This window comes from Molossus molossus, unplaced genomic scaffold (assembly GCF_014108415.1).
Source record: "Molossus molossus isolate mMolMol1 unplaced genomic scaffold, mMolMol1.p scaffold_m16_p_2, whole genome shotgun sequence".
In the NCBI taxonomy this organism is placed as follows: Eukaryota; Metazoa; Chordata; class Mammalia; order Chiroptera; family Molossidae; genus Molossus; species Molossus molossus.
Genome location: NW_023425355.1, coordinates 13,289,135 through 13,316,381, shown reverse-complemented (window position 1 = coordinate 13,316,381; position 27,247 = coordinate 13,289,135). Strand labels below are relative to the sequence as shown.

The following is a 27,247-nucleotide window of genomic DNA, read 5'->3' as shown; positions in this document are numbered from 1 at the left end:
TCCTTCAGCTCCTCTACAATATATTACTTACACAGCCTCCACAGTGATCTTCAAAATGTGAATCATATCACATACTCCCTTCCTAAAAACTCTCCAATGGCTTCCCATGTCAAATTCTCACAGGTTTCATCTCCCATTAGTCCTCATCTCAAGCCAAAGCTTGTTCCATCTCAGGTTATTTGATTTTAATGTTTCTCTGCCTGGGATGCTCTTCCACAAGATCTTTATATGCCTGTGTCCTTCTTGCCATTCATATCTGAGCTCAAATGCCATGTCCTTAGTACAGGGTGCTTCTATCAACCATAGCTATCTGTTTAAACAAAGTTGTCAACGTGTACTAGAGCCATACTGTTGACTTTTGCTTAACACTTTATTACTCTTCTGGTGGTAACACATGGGAGCATACTAGAAATGCAGAATTGAAGGCCCCATCCCAAGTCTACTGAATCAGAATATGTATTTTAATGAGATCGCTAAGTAAACTCTATAGATATTGAAGCTTTAAAAAGCACTGGTCTAATATGTAATGATTAACACATTATTTTTTGTTAGTGATCATTAAAGAATAATAAACCCAACTGACAGTCTTAAGCATTAGTACTATGTATCTAAGTACATGAATTCTACTGAAAGATAACTAGTTTGAATATAGCAGATTATTTTTATGCCCATTTGCAAAAATCTTTCCCAAATATTTGATTTCATAGTTTTCCTTCTGAATATATATTGCTCTATTAGGAACATAATTTTAGATTCATTTTTCAAGATTGTGTTACTTAAGCAGCTTAAGAATTTCTAGTTTTCTCTATAATACTAAGTATCATATCTTAAGATGGGCACTTTTATAGCATTCTGTCATGGTTTTAGCAAAAACTTACATTTTTGAGGAATAATCATGTTATAGACATTATAATTATTTAAATGTTTAACTCATGTTGTTGCTAATGCACAAAATTCTACAAGTTAAACTGCACACTAAATTGCCTAAGATAAATTTTAAGTGAAAAATCTTTTAATACAGAATGAACATTACAGCAAAACTTTAAATAAATTTGTACAACCTTGAAGTGCAATAAATGCTTTTTATTGTATGCTCATTTCAATGAGTAACATTTAGAAATAATAATCCCACGTAACAGTGACAATCTTATTTTACAGCGTGTACATCATTTACAGCCACATAACACACAATTTTAGATTTTCCAAATTTAATATTCTGAAGTTAAGAAAGATAAAAAATTTATTCTCAAGAAACTGATTCTTATCTGGTGCAAAAACAGAAAGGTGAACATTAGTTGAAACACAAAGCCACAATAAAGCATGAAGTAAAATTACATTTTAATGATGTTGAACAGCTGAGTGTAAACATGAAGCAACTAAAACTTAAAAGTACACATCATATGCATTACATTTATGAAGAGGATTTCATTAAATTTCCCTAAACCAGCTTTTTATATTAAGCGCCATTTTGATTTGCAGCATGCTAACACAAAGCATTGTTAAAGGGATGCATATTTTAAATTTATACACTGTAAACTGAATATCCACTTCTGAACTCTATTGGCAGTACAGTGTTTTTTAAAATACTGCATAAACACTGCCTCATATTGAAAATGCATGTTAATTATATGGTATATAGATTTTAAAAATCAAAATTTTCAATAATGGCATAAAATTGCACCTTTAAACATTAGAGCAAGTAAGACTAGAACCATCATACTTGCTAAGACTGTCCTAAAAAAACCTAAACATTATAATATTTAAGAAAACTGTGTTCTCTCAATTTAATATTTAGATAATTAAGAAATATAGTGCTAACTTTGTTTGCAACACTACTGGTTGCATCCGTTTTAGAAAGCCATATTTGACTCAAATATATTTTTGTCATATATGCCATACTGAACAACAATCAACTCAAACATCAGAAAAAAGGGAACTTTAATTCTTAGACTTCACCTTAGACTTTAGCACACAATGCTCTATTTCAAACATCCTGTCCTGTGATAAAATTTTAGCAGCTCTGAAATTTGTTTTTTTAATAGTATTGAATTAATCTAATCTGTTTCCCAGTGAAATTTATTTTAATGAATACATAAACTTTTAGATTTCTGGAATTCAATTTCCAGGTACCATATAAAAGGCTCAATGACTAAATGACTGATGGATGACTGCATTTTATTTCCCACTCATTTCTAAAATTGCATAAAAGTGAGGCTTGCTTGTTATAGCAAAGCATTGCTAAACTCCTAAATTATGTATGATTTTTTTTCAGAATCATGTCTCTAGTATGATCAGCCAAATAAAGTCATTGTCTTTGCTCTTCCCTTCTGTAGTTTATACATATAATCCTATTAAATCGACACTGGATATGTTTTTCTACAACCATTCTATGGTGCTTCTTAAATTCTTTAAGTAATTTTCAAAGGGCTATGAGATACCCTGTCAATTCAAATATCTTTAATACAAAGAATGTAAAGTTATGCTTTAATATCAAGTTTGTAACCAGATGAAACAGTTTATGAAATTTTACTGCCATGTAGCATATCATATTTTCCAAAGAGTTTCTTTCTTTATATTGGTCTTATTACATAAGAGCCTCCTTGTGGTGCCTCATAATATGCTGATTTTTTTCTGATGGTCTTCGGAATCCCTTTTTGCAGAATTCACACCTGTGTGGATAGTCTTTTGTATGTATTGATATCACATGTCGTTTAAAGCCAGATGCATCTGTGGTACTGTACTCACAATACTCACATTGGTAAATCTTCCTTCCAGTGTGGGTCTTCATATGCTTTTTGAGCTCATTTTGTTGTCTGAACCCTCTCTTGCACCTTTTACACTTCAATGACTGATCCTTAGTATGAACTGAAAGGATATGACCACTAAGAATAAATGGATCTGATGTTTTAAAGTCACAGTGCCTACACTGATGAATCTTCCTACCCTTATGGATATCACTATGCTTTTTGAGCTCAGAAGGACGATGGAAACCTTTATCACAGACCTCACATTTGTGAGGAAAATCCTTAGTATGGACAGATATGATGTGCCGCTTAAGGTCACTTGAGTTGGTGCTCTTATGATCACAATGAGGACACTGGTGTGTCTTATGTCCTTGAAACAAATCCAGATGGCGTTGGAGCTCCCTCTCATCACCAAATGCTTGGGGACAATGTTCACATTTATATGGCAAATTATTACCATGCTTAGACTTAATGTGAGTTTTCAGATTTGATTGATCTGCACACCTGAAAACACAATACTGACACTGATATGGCTTCTCACCAGTATGGGTTCTCATATGTTTTTTGAGTTCAGAAGGATGTCGAAAGCCCTTCCCACACTCAACACAAACGTGAGGAAAATTCTTGCTGTGAACAGCCAGTAAATGTCTGTTTAATAGTCCTTGTTCTGCAGTTTCATAGTCACAATATTTGCACTTGTGCATTTTCGGCTCCTTGTCTCTTAGTATAAGTTTATTTGAACTCAGTGGACTAGCCTCTCTGTATCTTCGTGTATATTCTGTAAATTCATGGGTTTTGTCAACTTTGTTTATAAGCTTATGGCTTTCTAAGTGGTTATGGAAACTCACTTTCTTGTTAGTTGTAAAGTCACAATCTGTACACTGATATTTTTTTCTCATCAAATGATCAGGATGATTCTTCATGTGTCTTTTCAAGAATCCCCTTGATTTAAACTTTTTTGTGCAAATATGGCAAGGGTATACTGTCAGGGGCTGTCCATCAGGGCCTATTATAACAGCTAGATTAAAAAAAAAAAAGCGAGTTGTGACATTTGCCCAGACTGTTTAAAAGGATTTTACAACAAAAGCGCCCAAATTAGCTGACATTCACAATGTGAGAACTATACTAGTGGAATAAAATCTTGTAAGATAACATTCACATTAAGAACAATTTATGATAAACTGGCTCACTAAAAATTAATGAGCAGCACTTTACTATAGATTCCACATCTGCCAAAATACTATATCACATGCACTTTGTAACTACAAACAGGCACCCTTTATTGTTAAACCAACCTGAAAATTCTCTTTAAAAATACCATTTGGATAAAGAGCAAACAAGCATAGTTTTATTAAGTACCAGTTAAACACATTTAAAAAAACACAATTATTTAGATTAAACACAAACAAGTATGTGAGAGTAAAACTATACTATAAATAACTGATATTTTCTTCAGTTACAAAAAATAATTCCACTTTTCAAATCATTATATCCATAAAGCCAAGTATTAGTATTTTACCTGTTTGCCACTGCCTCGTTTCTCCCCTTCTCCGCTTCTTGGCTTTTTGTTTAAGTACTTTATTTGTATTAATGCTATCACAAATTTGAAGGTACTGTGCTGCTGTACTACTTCTGTTTTCTAATGTTGAGTCCAAAGTATTTCCTGGAAAATTGATACACAAACTACATGTATTTATACATTTTGGGGTTTTGTTAGATGAATTACTAAAAATGACATGACATCAAGTTGCCATTATGGTACTGACTTTAACATTGTAGTAGTAAATTTCACAAATTATACCCATGTTATCTTCTTTTATACTCTTACACACACACGTGCACGCACGCGTTTATGCAAACACTTTAAAAAAGATAAAACGTGAAATTAATTTTAACATATACCAATTTATTCATCCCAAAGGAATAAGCTGATAAGGTGAATGTAATATAAAAAAACTGTTATGACCCTAAACAAAATCTTGACATCAGACCAATTTATCACCAATGAAGGCTGATGAAATTAAAGAGATTTAGAAAAGAAATACAGCCCTGGCCGGTTTGGCTCAGCAGTTAGAGCGTCGGCCTGTGGTCCAGAGAGACCCGGGTTCGGTTCCCACTAAGGGCACGTACCTCAGTTGCAGTTTGTCCCCGGCCCTGGTTGGTCGTGCAGGTGGCAACCACTTGATGTGTCCCTTTCACGTTGATGTTTCTCTCTCTCTCTCCCTCCCTCCCACTCTATCTGAACAAAATATTGGAAAATGTCCTCAGGTGAGGATAAACAAAAAAAAAGAAAGGAAATTATCGGTGAACCTAGTCATGGTGACTATGCATAACATATAACAAACCACAAATCTTTTATATAGGTGCTTTACAATAGTTTACTTAATGTGAAAAGTATTAAGATGTATTTTAAGATAGATGTGGCAGGCAATTTACCACAATTTCAGTAGGATCAGTGTATACAGAATAAAGCACTTAAAAAAATACTAGTTCTCACAGATCTGTTGTGTTATGCAATTTAGTTTAAAAATGTAGACCTACAAAACTCTTCAGCTTACATGCTGTGGTTTTTGTCTCTCGTCAATTCCTCTGAAATTTACATTTAAATTTAGAAAGTCAAATACCTCCTAAGGGTAGAAACAAAACAGACATACACTTTATTATAAAAAAAAAAAAAAGTACCTTTGCTTAAGAAAATAAAATGAACTGCCCTGCTGGTGTGGCTCTGTGGTTGAGCATGGACCCATGCACCAAGAGGTCCCCGGGTGATTCCCGGTCAGGGCACATGCCCAGGTCATGGGCCTGATCCCCAGTGGGGAGCATGCAGGAGACGGCCAATCGATGTTCTCTCTCATTGATGTTTCTATCTCTCTCTCCCTCTCCCTTCCTCTCTCTCTAAAATCAATAAAGAAAAAAATTTAATTTTAAAGAAAATAAAATGAAATATTAACTATGGTATAACACTCACTATATGGACTGTATTAAAGTAATTTTTTTAAAAAGCTTATGCAGGGGTTTTAGGTAACAGTTACATAAACCTAATGACTGCAACAAAAATTAGATAACAGTTCTGTCCCAAGGAAAATATTAACAAGTAGTTGATACCATGGACAATTTTTACACTTCTGTCAAAATAATTTCTATTTTATGTATTTTTTCCATAGCAGCCTTTTATAAATGATGTGGTAAATTTCCTGGTATTTGTATTTTGAGGTAAATCTAAATTAACTGCATTCACAGAATAACAATTATGTCTGTATATAGATTAATCAATCCCCAAAAGAGACAAATTTCTATATAACTAATTACATATGATCAGGCAAATAAGAGACCACCAAATGTTGTCTGTACATACAAACTAGTAACTCTTCATTTGCCAGTAAGTATACAAAATTGGCTATTTAACTTACAACTCACATATAAAGCTCTCTCACCTGATGCTTGACAATCTTCATACCTTCGCGAAACTCTTCTTTCATCTCCTAAAAAGAATGACTAATTAAAAACTGATATGCTGAGTATAATGACTACTAGTGGATCACATCTTAATCTACAAAATCTTACTTTGACCACCGTTCCTTGGATTAAATTTTGTTGTTGAGTTCTTCCACTCCCATAGATTAGATAATTTCACACACTGAAAATAAGGCCTGCTGTCAGCATCTTTGTCCAGAAAAAAACCTTACTTTCTAAATAAGAACTGGATAGATATTTCTGCAGAGTACCCTTAACACTGAAGATTTTCAATGGAAGACTTGAATAAATGAACCTTTAGAAAAACCAAGTTAAGATAAATTAATGTATTTGAACACCTAAGTTTTTCATAGTAAAGAGTATACCTGGACCATCTTGTAAATTAAGTAGGAATGAAAGAAAATAGAAAGGAAAAAATAACTTGATAAATTTACCTTTTATTACGTATTTTCTAGAAGAGAATGCCTGGATTTTTGTTCCTTTTCAAAACCTCAAAATCTTATTATTTGTGGTGTTAATACATGAAAATAAGATTTTACAAAGGGGGGAGGATCAATTTTCAAAGGCTACTCCTATTTTATAAAAATAAAATTTTTATGGCACTCACTTATATAGATAGGATTTCAAATAAATCCTAATCCTACTTGAAAAACACAATGCATTAAGCAAGGCTCATTTTAAATAACACAAGATATGTGGTAGAAAAATCATGTAGGTAACTAGAGATTAATCAGTCCACAGCAAAACATTTTATAATATTAGCCAACTCATAAAGGGCATTAGCACAGCATATTTAATGACCTAAAGTCTGATCAAATAGATATGTTACGTACTTATCAGGTGAAAAAATGCCAGTGTCCTACCATATGCCGCAGCCCAGACAACAGGGACAATTGTTTTATTAACATCAGAGTCCTCAAGCTGAGTCTCAGGGAGAGAAGTTCCTTCCTCTTCCCCTACAATGACTTCCATGTAAACTTCATCTGCTATTTCAGCGCAACCTAAATTTTAGAAATAATTGCTTGTTTATAACCCCAAGCATTTAATAAATGGGTAAAAATTCCAAACAATTAAAATATTTCAAGATTTCAATTTGGTTAATCTAAAAATTACATTAGGCACTTTGGAAGCTAGTGCCACTGGGAAACAATCATTTATCAATTTTTTTTTCTCCTTTTAGAACCTAGTCCTATAAAAGTGACTTTTAGATTATATAAAATATGCGCGTTTAAGATAATATTGGCTGATTTTACAGTTCACTGTGCATATCTTTATTAAAAGAGTTGTACTCCATAATTCTGCCTGATAATTCTTTGAAACTCAGAAAGCCATTTCCCATAGAACTGATACTAGAAAAGTGGTCCATGCTATCATACATACTGCAACTTAAATGTGGACTATACATTCAATGAAAATGGTAAAAAATTCTAATAAAAATCATTGAAATTATATATATATATATATATATATATATATATATATATATATTTTTTTTTGCTGGTGCTCAAGAATATGTGGACACCCTTTAAGAGGTAAGATTTTCTGAGACTTTACTGAGGAAAAAAACAATAAATGAAACTCGTTTTTAAATATATAATATTGATGTAAAAAATTTAAACTCAGAGGGTCAATTAGTATATTTCATGGAAAATAATCCATTTAAATTTAACCTGTTAAATAGAATATTGGCTTGGATTTATGCTTTTCCTTTTATTCACATAATGGGATCTTCTATTCACTATAGAAGAAACGTGGGGAAAAGTGCTCCTCTTCTTCTAAGCTTCTGTTCTTTCAATTAACTAGAATCATTGGTCTAAGTTATCCACATCCACATGGAATGCTGAAATCAGCTAACCTAAGCTTTAGTCTCCCACCTTCTACTGTGCCCCTTTACTTATCAATGACCAAAAAACTAAAAATAAAAAACTTGAAGACCAAACAGAAATTATTTCATTTAATTCTCTACCTCCCCAATCAAGTCCTCTAGACTCATTTGTTTTGATATTTTCAGGTGTGGTATATTATTCATGTTTGGGATTGGAATTCAGTTCCCCATGGCTTCTAAGGGAAGGAGATTTGAGGAACGGGGATCAAAATGCAGTATAGGTAAAGATGGGTACTGTCAAGGTAATGCACTTAAATGGAGGTTCTTGCCCTTCTAGGGTAAAACAAAGCAGTTTTTGTCTCAGCATGGCAAGAAGACAGAAGAAGCCCTAGGGAAAAAATGCATTCCTACAAGGAAGTGACGAGAAAGTAGGCAGAGAGTAAAATGTCATCACAAGGAAATGGCAGAAAAGGAGATCTGAGAATCTTTTATCACTCTGTGGTACTCAGCCCTAAGAAGTCTTAAGCAGCATCTACTTGGTCTCGAGACTATCAAAGGCATTATAAGTAAACATCCTGGCAGCTTGACTCAAAAAAATACTTACTCAACTAATCCCTCAGGGACATAATACAAACAATCAGTTTGCCCTTCCACTGCTAAATCCAGAGAGAGGCCAACAGTGCTAACTGCCATGTGGAAAGAACACTGGCAGAGTGAGATAGAGTTCAAATCTTACCTTCCTCACTTAATATTGGAATGATCTTGGGTAACTACTTAACTTCTCTGAGAATTTTTTCCTGCATAAAACAGGGATAATATCACCTACTTCAGAGATGAGGTGTGAGAATTAAATGAGATAATATACATGTAACATATCCATTAACACATAGAAAGTAGATTCTCCACAATTCTCTGCATCTTTGTGGGCTCTACTGAAGTCAGCAACAGTATGTTGCTGATCATTACATGCCTGGAATCTGGATATAGTATTTCACGTTTGCTGATTTGAACAATACGTCTATGCATGAATGGTCAAAAGGACCCTTCCCTTTTATATTAACTATAGCAAAGGGTCAGGCTTATTTTAGTGACTATACAGTATAGTGATTATATCTCTGAGAATGCTTTATTTTTTAAAAGAATACACAATGGCTTCTGATAAATCACTCCAGTGCCCTTCTTTTCTTACTGATATCATCTTCTTCTTGAGAAGAATCTTTAACTGCCATGTAAACCATCTTCTCCCGCTGCATTCGGCTTTGGTCAAGCACTCCAGCTACAGAATGTCCATTGGTGTACTCACTCTCTGTGACAATTTCTGTTCCGCCTTAAAAATTAAAACGCATATCAAAATAGAGAAGTATCATGGAATAATTTCTTTAATTAATAAGGAGAGTATATAAGAAGTATTTTCCTTTAGAAAAATATCCTCGCAAAATATTCCAATATAAGTTTCTAAGTGTCAAGAGAATTTTCTTATAATTTACAGTTTAACTTTTCAGTCATCACTGACAAATAACAGATGTTAACACATCACACTTATATGCCAAGCATTCTATTAAGTCTCACATGTATTTACCCATTTAATCCTCGCAATAGCCCTATGAGGTAGTTACTATCATTATGGCTACTTTATGGATGAAAAAACTGAGGCCAAGGAGATTAAGTAACTCACCAAATGTCACTCAGCTAAATGGCAGAACTAGGATTAAAATCCAAGCAGGCTCTTCTAGCCTGCTCTGAAACACTCATTATAATTTCCTACTATAAACCAAATCCTCTCACTCATTTGTTTTAATATCTCAACTGTAATATTCTATTCATGTTTGAAAGAATCTAAGTATGATATATTCTGCATTCTTGCTTTATATTCATATACAATTTTTTACTTTCTATTCCCAAAGAAACCAATAAAAAAAAAATCTTCACTTTTAAGTCAATTTTAGTATAGTCTCCAGAAAGGTAAGTTCTGATTCCTAACTATTACAGCAATAAACTAACATTAGTCTTTGTACCTATTTCAACATCATCTTCAGCCTCAGCTTTAAATATATACACTTTTATTACTTCTGAACCAAATCCATCTTCTTTAACATCTTCTTGTGAACCATCACTGCCGATTTTTAATGGTGTGTTCCCCATATGCTCCAATTTTTCCCCAACATCATCCACTGTAAAATATGAAAATGAAACTATTTCAGTCAAAAAGTATCATTGGCATTTAGTGAATGTTAAGCATAAATGCAACCACCTACCCACTATATATTCATTTAATGATCTATATGCAACTATTAAAAGTTGTATGTTTCATAAAAAAAACAGTGTACAAAATCAGATATACATATGATCACAACTATATAAAAATTATTCACAGGTTTCAATTTACATATATCATATTTAATAACCATATAATTTTAATTAAAATGATTTGGGGAAAAAATAAAATAATTTTTCATTACGTTCAACATTTTAAATTCAGTCCTAATATCAAATTTAATAACATAAAAATTAGCCCAGGCCGGTTTTGCTCAGCGGTTAGAGCGTCAGCCTGCAGTCCAGAAAGACCCGGGTTCGGTTCCCGCTAAGGGCACGTACCTCGGTTGCAGTTTGTCTCCGGCCCTGGTTGGGTCGTGTGGGTGGCAGCCACTCGATGTGTCCCTTTCACGTCGATGTTTCTCTCTCTCTCTTCCTCTCTCTCCCTCCTGCTCTATCTGAACAAAACAATATCGAAAAAAATGTCCTCGGGTAAGGATTAAAAATAATAACAACACAAAAATTAGAACATAAAATACATAGTGCTCATAAAATATGCTCATATAAACAATTCTCAAATTTAAAAAGCTGTATCTTTCTTTTTTTTTATCCTCACCCGAGGACATTTTTTGATATTTTGTTCAGATAGAGTAGGAGGGAGAGAGAGAGAGAGAGAGAGAGAGAAACACCGATGCGAAAGGGACACATCGAGTGGTCGCCACTGCACAACCCAACCAAGGCCGGGACAAACTGCAACCGAGGTACATGCCCTTAGAGGGAACCGAACCTGGGTCTCTCTGGACCGCAGGCAAACACTCTAACCGCTGAGCAAAACCGGCCAGGGCTAAAAAGCTGTATTTCTAAAACCAATTAACATATAAAATTTAGGATTAAAAAAGAAGGAACACAGAAAACATCTGAATAATTTTATTAAAAAGGCTTTTCAGAAATCATTACGAAGATAAAATCTTAGTAAATACTCTTAATTTTTGTTGATTCAATGGAAGACAAGTTCAAGCCAGAAATTCTGTACACTTCTAGAGTTACCAACGTATTCTTTACTTCACAATCATATACATAGGTAAAGCAACATTGAGAATATTCTTTACTTCAAAATCATATACATAGGTAAAGCAACATTGAGAATATGTAAGTAATATTTTACGTATACTGAAATAATTTGATTCTCTGCTATACAGTCTGAGAATTTTATTTCATATAAATATTATGTATAAATTGTGCAATAAATATATTAATAAACTTTTGTCTTCTATCATAAATATTAATATTCTTCCCAAATATAAAATGTTCACCAATTTTTATTTTAAAGTTTGTCTCTAAAAAACTGAAATGCAATCTAAACTGAAAATATGCTCTCCCCTATTACGTACATCATAGTACTATTTATGAAACATAAAATTGTGAAGACTCTGACTACATCTAAACAATTCCAGAAGTAATGAAAACAGAATAAAAAGTGATATTATAAAGTTATTAACCCAATACTCATTTTTTTTAAATCCTCACCCGAGGATATTTTTTTTTTTTTCATTTATCTTCAAAAAGAGAGGGAAGGAGAGAGAGACAAAAAGAGAGAGAGAGAAACACTGATGTGAGACACATCTATTGGCTGCCTCCCACACACCTCCACCAGACTGGAGGTCCGAACCACAACCGAGATACATGCCCTTGACCGGAATCAAACCCGTGTCTCTTTGGTCCATGGGCTGAAGCTCCAACTGCTGATCCAAATCGGCCAGGACTAACTCAATACTCTTAATAAATGAAGTTCAGGAAGATCTAAATGGGTGAAGTCTAAATTTTCTCTACCTCACTTTCATAGTTCTTTTGCCTTTCAAAATAGTGAAAAACTAAATTTTAGAAATTCTTTTACAATGCAAAGCTAACTTGAACTTTGTGATAAATATAAACTTAATACTATTTAAGAGTTCAAACTATTTATTGTCTATGAAAGAAAGCACCAAAATGATCAATATAAACAAACTAAATATTTTCATTCCACAGCCTCTAATTTCTGTTAGTACATTTTTGGCAAATATTTTTGGGAGGCAATGAAACAGATTAAAATGGAAAAAAAAAAAGATAAGGAATATCTGATATTATTGGTTTAATAGCTTCTCTTTTAAAAGAGAGGGTATTATGCTCAGTGAAATAAGTCAGAGACAGACAAATACCATATGATTTCACTTATATGTGGAATCAAAAGAACAAAATAAGCAAATAAACAAAATTCAATTGGACTCATAGAGAATGGACTGGTGGTTTCCCAGAGGGAGGGGGAAAGGGGGAAGTGGGAGAAAGAAGTGAAGGGATTAAGAAGTACAAATTGGTATTTACAAAATAGTCAAAGGAGATGCAAAGTACAGCATAGAGAATATAGTGAATAGTATTGTCATAACTATGTACAGTGTCAGTTTGTTTCTGGGCACTCTATTCTGTTCTGTTGATCTTTACGTATGTTTGTATGCCAGTACCATGCTGTTTTGTCTTTGCAGTATAGCTTGGTATCAGATGTTGTGATAACTCCAACTGTGTTCTTTCTCAAGATTGCTGAGGCTATTCAGAGTCTTTTTAAATTATTTGTTCTAGTTCTGTGAAATACGCCATTGGTATTTGACAGGAACGGTGTTGAATCTATAGATTGCTTTAGATAGCATGGACATTTTAATGATGTTAATTCTTCCTATCCATGAAAACAGTATATACTTCCATTTATTTGTATCTTCTTCCATTTCTTTCTGCTGTATCTTATCATTTTCTGAGCACAGGTCTTTTACATCCTTGGTTAAATTTATTCCTAGGTATTTTTTTCTTTTAGATACAATTATTTTCTTATCTTCCCTTTCTCATATTTCATTATTGGTGTATAAAAATGGAACCAATTTCTGAATATGAACTTTGTGTCCTGCTACTTTACTGAATTCATGTATCAGTTTTAGTAGTTTTTGGTGGAATTTTTAGGGTATTATATATAGTGTCACATCATCTGTAAAAGATGACAATATTACTTATTCCTTTCCAATTTAGATCCCTTTTATTTCTCCTAGTCTGACTACTGTGGCTAGGTCTTCCAGCTATGTTGAATAATTGTGGTGAAAGCAGACACCCCTGTCTTGTTCCTGATCTTAAGGAAAATGTGTTTAATTTTTCCTCACTGAGTATGATGGTGGCTGTGGGCTTGTCATAAACGGCCTTTATTATGTTGAGGCATGTTCCCTTTATTTACACTTTGCTGAGAGTTTTTATCATAAATGGATGCTGGATTTTACCAAATGCTTTTTAAGCACCTGTTGATATGATCATATAATTTTTACCCTTCATTTTGTTTATGTGGGTGGTGTATCACATTTATTGATTTGCAGATATTTTACCAACCTTGCTAAATATGGTTTCCTAAAATTTTGTTGAGGATTTTTGCATCTATGTTCATCACGGATATTGACCTATAATTTTCTTCCTTTTTAGTGTCTTTATCTGGTTTTGGTATTAGGATAATGCTAGCCTCATAAAATGAGCTTGAAAGTCTTCCTTCATCTTGAATTTTTTGTAATACTTCAGGAAGAATCGGTATTAGTTCTCTGAATGTTTGGTAAAATTCACCTGTGAAACCATGTGGTCCAGGATTTTTGTTTGCTGGGAATTTTTTGATTACTGCTTCAATTTCATTAGTTTTAATCAGTCTGTTCAGATTTTCTGTCTCTTCTTGACTCAGGTTTGGAGGATTATATGTCTCTAGGAATTTATCCATTTCTTCCAGATTGTCCAATCTGTTGGCATATAAGTTGTTCATAATATTTTCTTTTAATCTTTTGTATTTCTGTGGTATCAGATGTTACCTCTCCTATTTCATTTCTGATTTTATTTGTTTGGGTCCTCTCTCTTTTTTTCTTAATGAATGTGGTTAAAGGTTTATCAGTCTTGTGTGGGGGGTGTTGAAGGGGGAGGGGTGTCACTGGCAGTGGGAGGAAAGGGTAGGGGTGAGGGGTGGAGGGTGGCCAGAGCACTACTCCTCTATTACCTAGTTCATGTGGGGTGACTGTTCTGGGCAGTCAACTGACTTTATAAATAGATCTTCAAAGACACTTCTTAATGCATATAATATTCAAAATGCCACAAATTCAAACTTAACCTTTTGTTTGTTATAAGGCTTGCAATATTCAAGTCTCATGGTGCTGTTTATCAACTCATATGCCATTTCACTCAGTAATAAGCAGATGATATTACATACACAACAGAATTATACTGGCACAAAATATGACATAAAAAAGTAAGGTGCACTTTTGGCCAATACTGCAAAGTGTTAATGTTCGATATTCTTTTATAACCCATTCACACAGTATGATTAAAATTTCATTTTAGTAAAATGTACAATATAATATTCCTTTTTAAAGCTAAGTAGGCTGTTTACTATACCCTTTTATGTTATATTCCAAAATTATATGGTGAATATGATATTATCAGTATAGAGTATATTGATGTACCACAGAGATGGGGTCGGGATATGTGTAAAAGATTTAAATTTGACAATGCTGAAACAAATAAAAATTGGTAACATTTTATTACAAAGGTGTGCTACACCTAGGTGTATACCCAAGAGATCTGAAAACATGTATCTGCATAAAAACTTGTACATGAATATTCATAGCAACATTATTCATAATAGCCAAAAAGTAGAAACAACACAAATGTCCATCATCTAATAAATGGATAAATAAAATGTATATCCATATAATGAAATATTACTTGGTAAAAAAATAAAGTACTAACACATGCTACATGGATAATCCTTGAAAGAATTATGCTAAGTGAAGGTAGCCAGACACAAAAGGCCACATGGTATATAATAACATTTATATGAAAATTTTAGAATATGCAAACCCATAGTAACAGAAACTGAATTAGTTGTTGTCTGGGGGTGGGTGAAGTGGGAGAAGGTGACTTATAAAGAGTATGGGGTTTCCTTGTGGGGTAAAGAAAATATTCTAAAATTGATTATGGTGATGGTTATACGATTCCTTGAATATACTAAAAACCATTGAACGGAACACCTTAAATGGTGAATTGTATGACATAAATTATATCTCAATAAAACTATTATATTAAAAAGGTATTTACTTTTCTTTTAACCCTGAAACTGATAAGGTTGATGAGATATCCCCAATGACCTTATCAAGATATTTTGCTTCACAGAAAATATATTCCTGAAAGAAATATAAACTGATTTTATAGGTCAAAAATATTTTAAATGCAGCATATTAGTATATTATTTAAAGAAATTTCCCTCCTTCAATGATTCTTTTTATAATGTCTTAAAGGGTGTTAGGTATTTTTAAAGAGAAACAAACCTAAGGTAACTTTAGACAGATACAGTTATCCTATTAATATCCAAGTTACTTAGCTTAAGTGGGAGAGCCTGACCATCTACTAAGATAAAAAATTTGTGAAGTTAGCCCTGAAAGCAGAAAAAATTCACATGCATCTCAAATATCGACAGAAGACAAACTCTCTACCTCTAAAACTCAGCTACTGACAATATTTCCTTATAGGATTATACAGAGATTCAGGAGCAAGACAAATATCTGTTTCAAGTCCTCAACTTTACCTCTCAGATATTTTGAAAATCTCTATCTTAGAAAAAAAACAAAGAGGAATTTTAAAGTTAATTTAACATCTAATCCTTTCAAGGCAATTCTGGAATTCCTGAAAGATTCAATGGCCAACAGAAACCAAGAAGTAAACAAAATGAAGTAAAGATTAAGAGATAGAAAAATAAGAAAAGCTATATTAAAACAGAATAAAATAAAATATATGGAAATGGTAAGAAAGAGTACCTACGCCCAATTTGAGTATTATAATCATTATAAAATACAGTCAAGGGTCTGGATAGTGGCAAAATGGGTGATATAAAACATATTTAGCCCTGGCCGGTTTGGCTCAGTGGTTGGAGCGTAGGCCTGCAGTCTAGAGACCTGGGTTCAGTTCCCGCTAGAGGCATGTGCCTCGGTTGCAGTTTGTCCCTGGCCCTGGTTGGGTTGTGTGGGTGGTGGTCACCGTTGCTTGATGTGTCCCTTTCGCGTCGATGTTTCTCTCTCTCTCTCTCTCTCTCCCTCCCGCTCTATCTGAACAAAAAATGCAAAAAAAGATGTCCTTGGGTGAGGATAAAAAAATATATATATATTTAATTTTTGTATATTTGTATATCCCATTTTCCAAAATTAAAAAATGCTTAAGTTTTAAAAGGATTTAAAAAAATTGTTGCTGTTTCTGTACTAATGAATAATGAATAGAGGGTTAATTAATCCCTAGTTTAAATTCCCCTTAGAATGACCCTGCTGCAGTTCCAATATTATTCAAGCAATACAATTTTTAAAAAAAAATAATGTTCAGTCTATTAGAGGACAGAAATCCTTTGTATTTGACATATATGGTAATACCAAGATAAATAATCTAAACTAAAATTTTCTAGAAACTTTAAAAACCTTTTGTAGAATCAAATCATAGAAGATATGTTAAGGTACAACTATTCACAATACATATGATGTCTAAATTTTAGACCACGCTGAAACCAAAGAGTTTAATTTGACAAGTACCCTTTCAAGTGCATATTGAATTTATTTTGGTACAGAAAGACTACCAATTTTGCCTATACGATCATAGCCATAGTTTCTTTTTAAATGTCAGATTAAGATGTGAATATGAAGTTGCTTTAGTAATCCACATTAATTTAAAAAGAGATAACATTTGCACAAAGTATTTTAGTGGCTTTAATCACTCCCCTAAAAACAATGCAAATATTCACCTTCAAAATTGCATATAGAGGAAAAAGTTAACACACTAGACTTCAGAATCATATTTACAAAGTAATCTAATTTGTTTTTCATTTTAAATTCACTGATACACACATATAACATACAATCACTATATATATACCTACGAGTTCCCTAGTTCTCAATTAACCTTTTTTTTTTTTTTTTTTACTTTATAAAAAGAACAAAAATCCTCTATGGAAAAGTGAAGTCTTTACCTAATCTTTATTACTTCCAGCATGATTCTTCAAATTTAATAATGTATAGACACACTTCTATCTCTAGCTCCATCAATAACTTATCATTAGATTTTTATTATTGTTGCTGTTCAGGCAAACGTACCACTTAGAATGAGAACAAGATATTTCTACCTTCCTCCTTCAGATAGAGTGTCTTAAAGACATTGTAAAGCAGTCTAAAATTAACACAGATATTTATACAAACAAAAAACACAGGGAGAATTGTAGAACACAATCTGAGTTTATAATTTACTTTTCAAGTATTTCATAAAAAAACTACACATTTCTGAACGTATTATGCTTGAATTCCTAAGCAAAACTGAACTGACAACTTGAGTACCTGACATATTAACAAGAAAACAGTGGCTACCTAAAATAAATTTCCCATAAAAAATATATATATATATATATGCCATTAAATTTTTGTATCAGTTAATATTCTTGTTATACCTTCCAAATTTGTATTTCTGTTCTAAGAAATTATTAAATTGCATAAATTGCATTCTTTTATTTTATTTTGGATATGAATTTTCATTGATTAAATTAAAAATATGAACAAATTCAAAAAAGCATCTGAACAATACAGCTTTGAAAAAAATAATTTTTCAAAAAAACTACCCCATGACTTTTAATGAATCCCTCATCCCATAAAACTTTTCCAGGTTATATATAAATCAATTGCTCAAGTAATTCTGAACTTTGTGTTTCACTTACATGATATCATTAAGTAGTCCTCAGAAGTGCTCTTGACATCGTCCTCATCCTCATCCTCATCATCATCTTCTGTTTTAATAGTAACTGTAGATCCAGGAACACCACCAGCTGTTTGAATCACAGTTTCTGTATCTGAATTAGTTACAAGAACCTCCTCTGATACCATTGTGGGAGAGTCAACTCCTGAAACACAATCTTGGACCACATGTTCTAAGTGTCCATCAGGACCAGTAACAATGTCAGCCACAAAAACCTGCTCAGGTACTCTAACGGTTTCTGTAATTAGCTCAGAAGTCAAGATGTGATCACCATCATCTTCCTCTAAATCTTCTTCAATGGCGACATCAGCTTCAAGTACAGCTTCAGGAACAATTACACCTTCTGTTACTACATCAGTCTCGGTGATGATATCAGGCCCATGAACAACTTCAGCTGCAAGGCCATGATCAAGAGTTATCCCATCATCTGTGACAACATCAGAAACTAATACAGCCTCAGGAACTGAAACAACAATATGGTCTCCATCGATATGTGCAGTACCAGCCATTCCAGCCACTATAATACAAACAATTATCCATAAAATAAAGTTATTTTATTAATTAAAAGAATTGTATTTAATATATTAAGTGACATAAAATATTTTTAAAGTATGAAATAGTCCTGGTAAAACCATCATTTAAAAAAAAAAATCACTGACAAATTGAGTGCAATAAAAACCAACACCAATCAGGAAGTGGGGTTAAAATAATCTCAGTAAAATCTAAATTAGGACCTTAAAAATTATGTATCTTATTTTCAAGTAAAACATAAAGTCACAGTGATATATTAGTAAACACCATTTAGAAGAGTTGAAATAAAAACAATGATAACTGCACAGGTGGGTGAGGATGTGGAGAAAGTTATCTCTTATATGTTGCTGGTAGGAATATAAAATGTAGCAGTCACTACGGAAAATAGTTTGGCATTTTTTTACAAAACTAAACATGAACTTCCAATAGAACTCAATAACTGCACTCTTGAGAATTTTCCACAGTTATTAAAACATATATTTACACCAAAAACTGTACATGAATATTCAAAACAGTTTATAGTAACTATTACTCATAGTAGCAAAAAATTGAAAATAACCCAAATGTTCTTCAGCAGTGAATGTTTGATTGAACTAACTCTGGAACATCCTTACCATGGAATACTACTCAGCAATAAAAAGGGACAAACTATTGATATTTTCAACAACCTGAGTGAATCTCCAGAAAGTTGAGTACAAAAAGCCAATTACTAAAGTTTACAATACTGTATAATGTATAAATGGAATCATTTCTATAACATTCACAAAATCAGAAAACTATACAGACAGAGAACAGATTAGCAGTTGCCAAGGGTGGGGTGTGTATGTGAATATATTGGCATAGCATATATATGGTGATGGAACAGTTTGTATATTCATTGGGGTGGTATTTACACAAATCCATATACAGGATTAAACTGCATAGAACTATGCACACTCACACACAAATGTATGTCAAAAATGGTAACTGGAGGAAGTATGTGCTCTAGTTAACAGTAATGAACCAAGGTTAATTTCTTGGTTTTGATATTGTACTAGTTATAAAGATGTCACAATGGAAGAAGATGAGTAAAGGATAATTTGGACCCTATGGACTATTTTTCTACTTCTGGTGAGTCGAATATTTCAAAATTTTATATTAAAGTAAAAAAGACACATAAACATAAAAGAGTGCTAGCTAATATGTTAAATTAGGTAAGTTAAAAATGATAAGCTTAATATATTACAATATATGTATCATAAGCATAAAAGTCTCTGAACTTCCTTATAAGCATTAAAGGCCTCTTTTAACACCTGATTTTGGGGGTTAAAACAAACTTATTTTAGAAGATTTGTTTTGATAAAAATTATACATATGGACTGTAAATTATATTAAATTCTAAATTAATCTGTGGAGAAAATGCTTTAAATGATGTTTTCTTGGGCACCATGGTAAACATCAACTCCTACTTCCCTTGTAAATATGGTGAGAGTATATAATTCCTTCATGAGGAGCTCTGTTAAATTCTGCCTCCTTGAGGTGGTACAGTAAACAATTTAATAAAGTTTGTAGACCAGGTTATAACAAGATTATCTACATGAAATAATCCAGTACAAAGCCTTTTCTATATAATGATCACTTTCTATAAAGTAATACCTGAAAGAGTGCCATTTGCTATACAGTGTCCACTATTATAAACCAATTCACTATGGTAGTTACCAAATTTGGATGGAGACCAGTGGACACTGTTAATACCTTAACCCATCAAAAACACAAAATGACAAGGGAATGCTGCCTTTGAGGATAATCTTCCTTTCAACCCTTCTGTATTCTCACTATCCTTAAACTGTCACTGAAATCACTATATTACCCCAAAAGAACATGACTTCAATCTTCAAATCTGGTAGACAAGAGGAGTATATATATAATAATACTTCCTCTTCACTGTTACTCCAGTGGCCATTTTGGAGACAGGCAGGGCAGGTTTCAAATTCAGCATTCAACCAGACTGGCAATATCATTTTTAGAAGGAAAAAGTAAATGTTAAGCCTGTAAAATTCACAGTATGAAAATTCTATTTATATAAACAATAAAATTAATATTTTATAAAACCTTTTCACAAGTCAGACTTAAATGATAGGAAATTTCATTTATTTTAGAGCACTGCTGGAGGTTAGTTTGGTTCTTGAGAGTAGACTCTAGGAAAGGATGGAATAATGGTAGTGCTGGCCTAGGTTCAGATTAATCTTGTTGGGAAGATTCTAAAACAGATGAAATAAGTGCTTTTCAGTTCACCTAGCCTCTACTCTAGTAGGAACTTACAGATCAAAATAAATCAGATCTAAACAAAAAGAAATCCAAATATGCTTACCCTGAATTAAATAATCTCAAAAATCCTATACCAAGAATCAATGAGTTTTCCACAGGGTACTGGCAGATTACTCAGACCAAGATCCAAGACTCCTATGAAATTTTGCTCTTTCCTCTTACCAGCTCATCTGTTAGACTCCATTGACTTTCTAAACAAAGTCACATATTTAGCTATACAATAGCTATATTTACTGAGCACTGATTATGCACTGAGGAACTTGCTAGTGCTTTTATATATATTATCTCATTTAAGCCTCAGAACAAAGGTATAATAAGGTGAGTTGTTATTATCCCGATTTTAAATATTAACTATGGTGTCGAAAGGTTAAATAAGCTTGGCCTAGGCTCAAGCTGGGAACTAAATTCAATGTTTGACTCCAAACAAGATTGTATTTTTATACTTGCCTGAAAAGAGAAGAAAATTTATTTACTCTAGAGACTGTCTTTTAAGAGATTTATAGGATTAACCAAGTGAGTAACTACTAAAGGAATAGTTTGGGAAAGAGTAAAAAGAGTTACCATATAGTAACTCATTTAAATTTCAAAGCATTTAGTAAGCAGCATTAAATGGCATTAAAAATTTATCTCACTAGGTAACAAAATTATAAACAGTAAGAAAAATCATTTAAAAGTGTGAAATAAATTAGATAACCAGATAACAGTAAGAAACAAGTCATCTTTTCAAGCATTTTTCCATTTAGTAAAGCTATTTCATTTAAATGTGAATATCTGGAATTTCACTATAGGGATAGTATAAAATTTGGTATTTATTAGGTCTATCTGGGCCACTATCTAAGGCTGTTTTTCTATTTAAGTCCCAAAGCAACACAGACTTTTTGCAGCAATAAAATCTAAAACAACTATTAAAGTCTGCAGTACAGATTCCAAAGGCAACCATTATACTGAGACACAAGTAAGGTTATTACATAATGTTGTAAATTTTAAAATCTCAAATATCCTTTAAAAAAACTAGTGTAATGAATTTATGAATTAAATTCATGTTTCAGATTCTTTTTCTTCCCAAATAAAAAATATAAAACTCTTTTATATAAAAATTAAAAGATTAACTGCAACTGGGGAACTTATTTGAAATTTGCAACACAAAACATTATTGCTCTTATTTGATTAAAAAACACTTATATATTTATAGTAGCCATCACATCCCAACCAAGAATCTTACAGAATTTAGAGTTCCTGTGCCACATAGTGTATTTACTTGGCTTGGCTAGCCTCTACCTGCGTATACTAAACTCCGTTTCACAAATATTAATTTATGGGATTACAAATATCTAAGTTTTTATGTTTGCAGATATTTAAAGAGAATGTATCTAATTTCTAATTAAATATTAGAATTAGGAAAGTTTAATGGATGGAGGGGATGCTAAGCACAGGGAGGCTGTTTTCAGAAAGAAACCTAAATTACCAGGGCTAAAATTTCCATTGTCAAAAATGTTCCCAATAAAGGTCTCTTTATGTTTAGATCTGCTTGATTCCTTTGTATCTCTTAAAATAACATGCAAAAAATGAAAAGGCCCATATATGAAATTGAGCTCGGAACTGCACATCAAAAAAAATAAAGAAATAAAGAATTCCTTACTACCTTCTAAGATTTCAGAATTTATCTACTAAGGACAAATGGAAACCTAACTTATTCTTTAGGTCAGCATCATCCCTAAATACAAATGAGTGAACATTATCCATATTAGGCATTTGTGATCTAATTGAATATTCAAAAAAATAAATTAACCAAAAATGTTAATGCAATTTAGTTGCCATTATTTTTTGTCTAAATTTAAAAGAGCATAAAAAAGAAATTTAAAAGACTGTATCATTTCAAAAACCAATAGTCACAAAATTCTACTAGGAAACTAATCATGAACAGTTGTATAACAAAAAAACTGCCTTGAAATTTTTTATGGTATAAGTAAGTTGATTTACTTTATTAAATTCATTTTAGAAAGGGCTTTAAATTAAAAATCTGGAAATAGTACTCAAATTTTCCCATTTTGTTACTCATAAAAAGAAAGGGTATAGTGAATGAAAATTTTGCTTTCTATAACATAACATGTTTATGTATAATGGTGTCTATGTGTATTTTCCCCAATTCAAATAAAGGTACTCCAAGATGTACTGTTTATCCTGTGGTTTCAGGTACACATTGGTACATTGCCACATTCCTCCAAGGGCACTCATACTCCAGTCAGAGATGCAAAACTTTAGGTCAAATCAAAAAATTCTAGTGCATTAAAAATATTTTAACAAGTCAACTGTTTGCCAACTGATGAATGGATAAACAAATTTAGTTACCTATGCAGTAGAGTATTATTTAGCAGTAAAAAGAAATGAAGTATTAGTATGGATGAAACTTGAAAATACTATGCTAAGTAAAAGAAGCCAGACACAAGCAGCCACATATTTTATGATACCACTTATATGAAATGTCCATATTCATAGGCAGAAAGATTAGTAGTGGCCTACTTCTGGGGGTGGAGGGGGTAGAGAGTAACTGCTAATGAGTATGAGATTTATTTTTACCATGACATAATGTTCTTAAATTAGGTAATGGTGACGGTTGCATTTTGTAACTATACTTAAAACCACTGAATTGTATTTTTTAACATGGGCGAATTATATGGTATATTAATTATATTTCAATAAACATACATAAGAAAAATGTACATAAAATATTTCAATATGCAGAATAAATCCATGATTCCTTTGTATTTCATCAATTAACTACATAGTCATCTTGATCCCCAACACATTTGATCTTGAGCTATACACTGTACCATTAGTTATCAGGCAGAAATGTCAAAGAATCAAAGAATTGGAGAAGACCTTAAATGTTATGTTGTCCAACCCTCTCATAAAAGTGAATTAAGTAATTTGCCCAAGTTTACACAGATAGTTAACAGGACTGCCAAGACTAGAATTAATTTTTTTTCTGGGCTGTACAACGAGACAAAATAATGTATTCAATCATATTATCTGAAAACAGCACTAGCATTTTCTTAATTAAGCAAAGAATCCTCATCCTTAATTTCATCTTTGACATGTTTTCTGTTTTCTTTTTATCCCAATTTACCATTTGTCTTTTTGATTCTCATACTCTCACTCCGATCTTTTCTTCAATTGCCATTACCTATCCCTGCCTCTTATACTTCAGATACCTTTATCTTCTATAATTCAGATTGACCTTGCCCAAATTCAGTTTTTTTGTGGACTGTCAATGGAGTCTTAGCATCTTCATCAAAATGACTACTCTTAAGAGGCTACTGAAAAATGTTCATAAAAATAGGGAATCTTTCTTTTATTTTTAAAAATGTAATGCTATAGGTATCAACTTTCTGAGAATATGGTATTAGAATACAATTGATCACCCAGTGCATAATTTTCTTATATCACTATATAAGCATATAACTTCTTTAAAATGACTGAAATATGTCCTTGTCCAACTTTACTAACAATTCAAATTAAAATATATTTTAGAAAGCTAATTCAATATATCCTACGTGTAAGATAGTTATTTATGCAAATTGAGCTTTACATTTCCAATCGCATATTGCCACTATATTCCAAGTTTCCTTACCTCAACCTTCCCACAAAATTTTAAGAATGATTTTAAGTAGACTATAGACATGTAGCTTTACTTTAAGGAAATAAGTCCTACAAATGTATTTTCCTAGCAAAAGAACAATTTTTCATTGTAACTCTCCCCTTCCTCAATGAAGATTTGATATTTAGTTTATTCAGACTTTTAAAAAAGAAAGAAAAAAATACAACAAAGAAAATGCTTTACCAAAATCCTGCATAATCATGGTATGGGCCATTCTAGAGTCTGATGTGTGCAATCCAAGACTGCCTCCTCCACCTGAATCCATACTTAGCAAAGTTCATTCACAAATCTCTGTAAAAGAAATGGTTTTTAAAACAGTTTAAAAACATTTAGGCCAGTCAGTTGTTTTGAGAAAAAAAAATGCAACTGAAAACATGCCTCTCCACCAGGTGTGCAAATCTCATTACAAAAGAAAACAAAACAAAAATCTTGATTAGATGCTTTATGTGGCAACCATAAATTAAAGAAGAGCCAAGTGGAAGTAAACCAAAGATAATGGAGAATAAGACATAGTGAGGGTGATGAGGTATAGGGAAGTGAAAGAAGCAAGCAAGAGAACAAAACTATAGTGTTGAAATTCCAGTTAAAATATAGGTTATAAAAGCAGAAGAAAAAGAAGAACAAGATGACAACAGACAATAGTTGGGATATTTATACATTACTAGAGGACTCAGGTGTCTAGTATTAGTGAATTTCATCCAGTGGCTCTCATCCATTTCTTCCAGACCCAGATCAGCCCTGCAGCGGAGCTCTGCAGATAAACTTGTGTTTCACCTCTGGCTCCCGGGGTTCTACTTATAATGTAAAATGTTCTATCCCAGTTTCCCTGGAGTTCTTTGAACCAGTAAGGACTTCTGAGCTCACTCTACTACATTCTCTTGTCTCACAGTTTTGAGGACTCATGAAACATGACTGCTTCCTAAATATGGTAGAGATAAGATCAATCACATACAAACATTTTAGCAAATTGTTTCTTACATAATATAGTTTACATGTAATCGTATGATTAATTTTTTCATTAATGATTAATAAAGTCATGCTAGCCTCATACTAATTTTGAAAGCCAGAGATCAACATATTTCATTTCCAATGTCTTATCTTATATCTAAGATCACCAGATAGTATGAAACCTGAAGTCAGATGTTATCACTCTACATATTTTTCATAATTGCGTATGTGTATTTCTCCTTCAAACGTAAGATTCTAAGTAAATCTACCAAAAAAAATCTGTGAATTTACAAAACATTCATCTCATTTTTTGATAGGAGTGTTTAATAAATAGGGCTATACTGCACAAAAGGTTACATCATTGAGCATTTTAGAAAGCTGCCATGTAAAACAACTTTTTCCTTAAGCACAGGAGATCACTAAGATTTTTTTCCTTGCCTTAAAGTTCTATAGATGTACAGGAGGCAGGAGATTCTCACAGAGTAACCCCTGTCAACATTTGAGTCATATATATAAAAATCCTACAGCACGTGATATTTCTGCATATCAAATATTTCAGACAAGATTATTTTGTTTATGTATAAGCAGAATTACAAAGTTTTAGAAATTCTTTGCTGTATTTTATCTTTTAAAAAACACCATATTGTTTTCTGCCTTCAAAATGAAGTCAAGAGCATTCACAATAAATTGTGTGTTTAGAGATAAAATACCCTAATAACTTATTTTTAAAATTAAAACAGTGTACTATTTCAACTTTAATTAGAGCAACTGCTTTATTATTAACTAACAGAATAATTATGTCTTTAAAATGTTTCCAACACTTTTGTTTAGTTATTAAATAAGATAAAGCACTATAATTTGTTAATCACCTTAGAGTCTTGAAGAAATTGTAGATTTTCTTACATTGTAAAATGAAATCTGCAGCAATTTCTTATTTTCCTTCTGAAATATATTATTTTCTTTGGAAAAAATGTTTTCTTTACCTATTGTAAAAATACATTTAGAATTAGATATTTTAAACCAAATTTCTTATACAACTAAATCAAATTCTTTACAGTTTTAATTTGGGTTGATAGGCTCAAATCTGTTCATCTAAAAAGCAACCATAGGGTTTCCAACAGAAACACCTATTAAGATACAAGCAAGATTATTACACTTAGAATCCGACCACTTGATAAAACCAAAATCTTCCCTAAAGCACATTTTAAAAATCACTAGCAACACCGTATTTTGGAAAGTGAAAAAGAACCAACCAAGGGCAAGCTTTATCCTTGCCAAATCCATAGAGAAAAAGCTGCACTAGCGCTCAATGAAGTGTAAAAATTTGAACACGTAATGCAACTATTATGGGAAGTGCCACGCTGTATGAATACCAAATAAATTGGAGCACCTCCCCCCCCCATATAGGAAGTTACAATAAGATCAATAATAAATGAGGTATGAGAACAGCAGTGTAAGTATTCAATAGCCAATATATCGCCAAGCTTCTCCGTCTTCCTGAGTCTCTCGCATCCTTGCTGAATGGCGGTAACCACCAAGTATGCTGCAAGTAAACATCTTTCCAGCAATGTACGGGGAGCAGAAATCACACACACACGCGCGCGCACACGCACACACACACGAATGTTACTCTCAGCAATCTCCTCTAAACGCAGCTCATTCAGGACCTGGCTCCTCGGGGATGTAAAC

At 32.6% G+C, this 27,247-nt stretch overlaps 1 protein-coding gene across 2 annotated transcripts; it reads right to left on the bottom strand.

The window, feature by feature from the left end:
- Positions 1-1,065: 1,065 nt before the first annotated feature.
- ZNF711 (zinc finger protein 711) lies at positions 1,066-26,504 on the bottom strand. Of its 2 annotated transcripts, XM_036271660.1 has the most exons (9): positions 26,428-26,504; positions 24,794-24,901; positions 18,077-18,631; positions 10,059-10,214; positions 9,233-9,370; positions 7,082-7,219; positions 6,179-6,226; positions 4,264-4,407; positions 1,146-3,762 (listed from the first exon to the last, which is right to left on the bottom strand). In XM_036271660.1, the coding sequence occupies exons 2-9, from the start codon at positions 24,873-24,875 to the stop codon at positions 2,585-2,587; spliced, it is 2,439 nt and encodes an 812-aa protein (XP_036127553.1). In that variant the 5' UTR covers positions 24,876-24,901; positions 26,428-26,504; the 3' UTR covers positions 1,146-2,584. The 2 variants fall into 2 exon arrangements, with proteins under 2 accessions (XP_036127555.1, XP_036127553.1); XM_036271662.1 differs by lacking the exon at positions 7,082-7,219 and having other exon boundaries at positions 1,066-3,762.
- Positions 26,505-27,247: the final 743 nt, after the last annotated feature.

What these genes read in the sequence shown, in the direction of transcription:
- ZNF711 (XM_036271660.1), bottom strand. Translation starts at nt 24,875, where the DNA reads ATGGATTCAGGTGGAGGAGGCAGTCTTGGATTGCACACATCAGACTCT. An exon ending in GGACTACTTAATGATATCAT is followed by an intron (nt 10,215 to 18,076) that starts GTAAGTGAAACA and finishes CATATTTTACAG; the next exon opens with TGGATGATGTTGGGGAAAAA. An exon ending in TGAAGATTGTCAAGCATCAG is followed by an intron (nt 4,408 to 6,178) that starts GTGAGAGAGCTT and finishes TCAATTTTCCAG; the next exon opens with GAAATACTTTGGACTCAACA.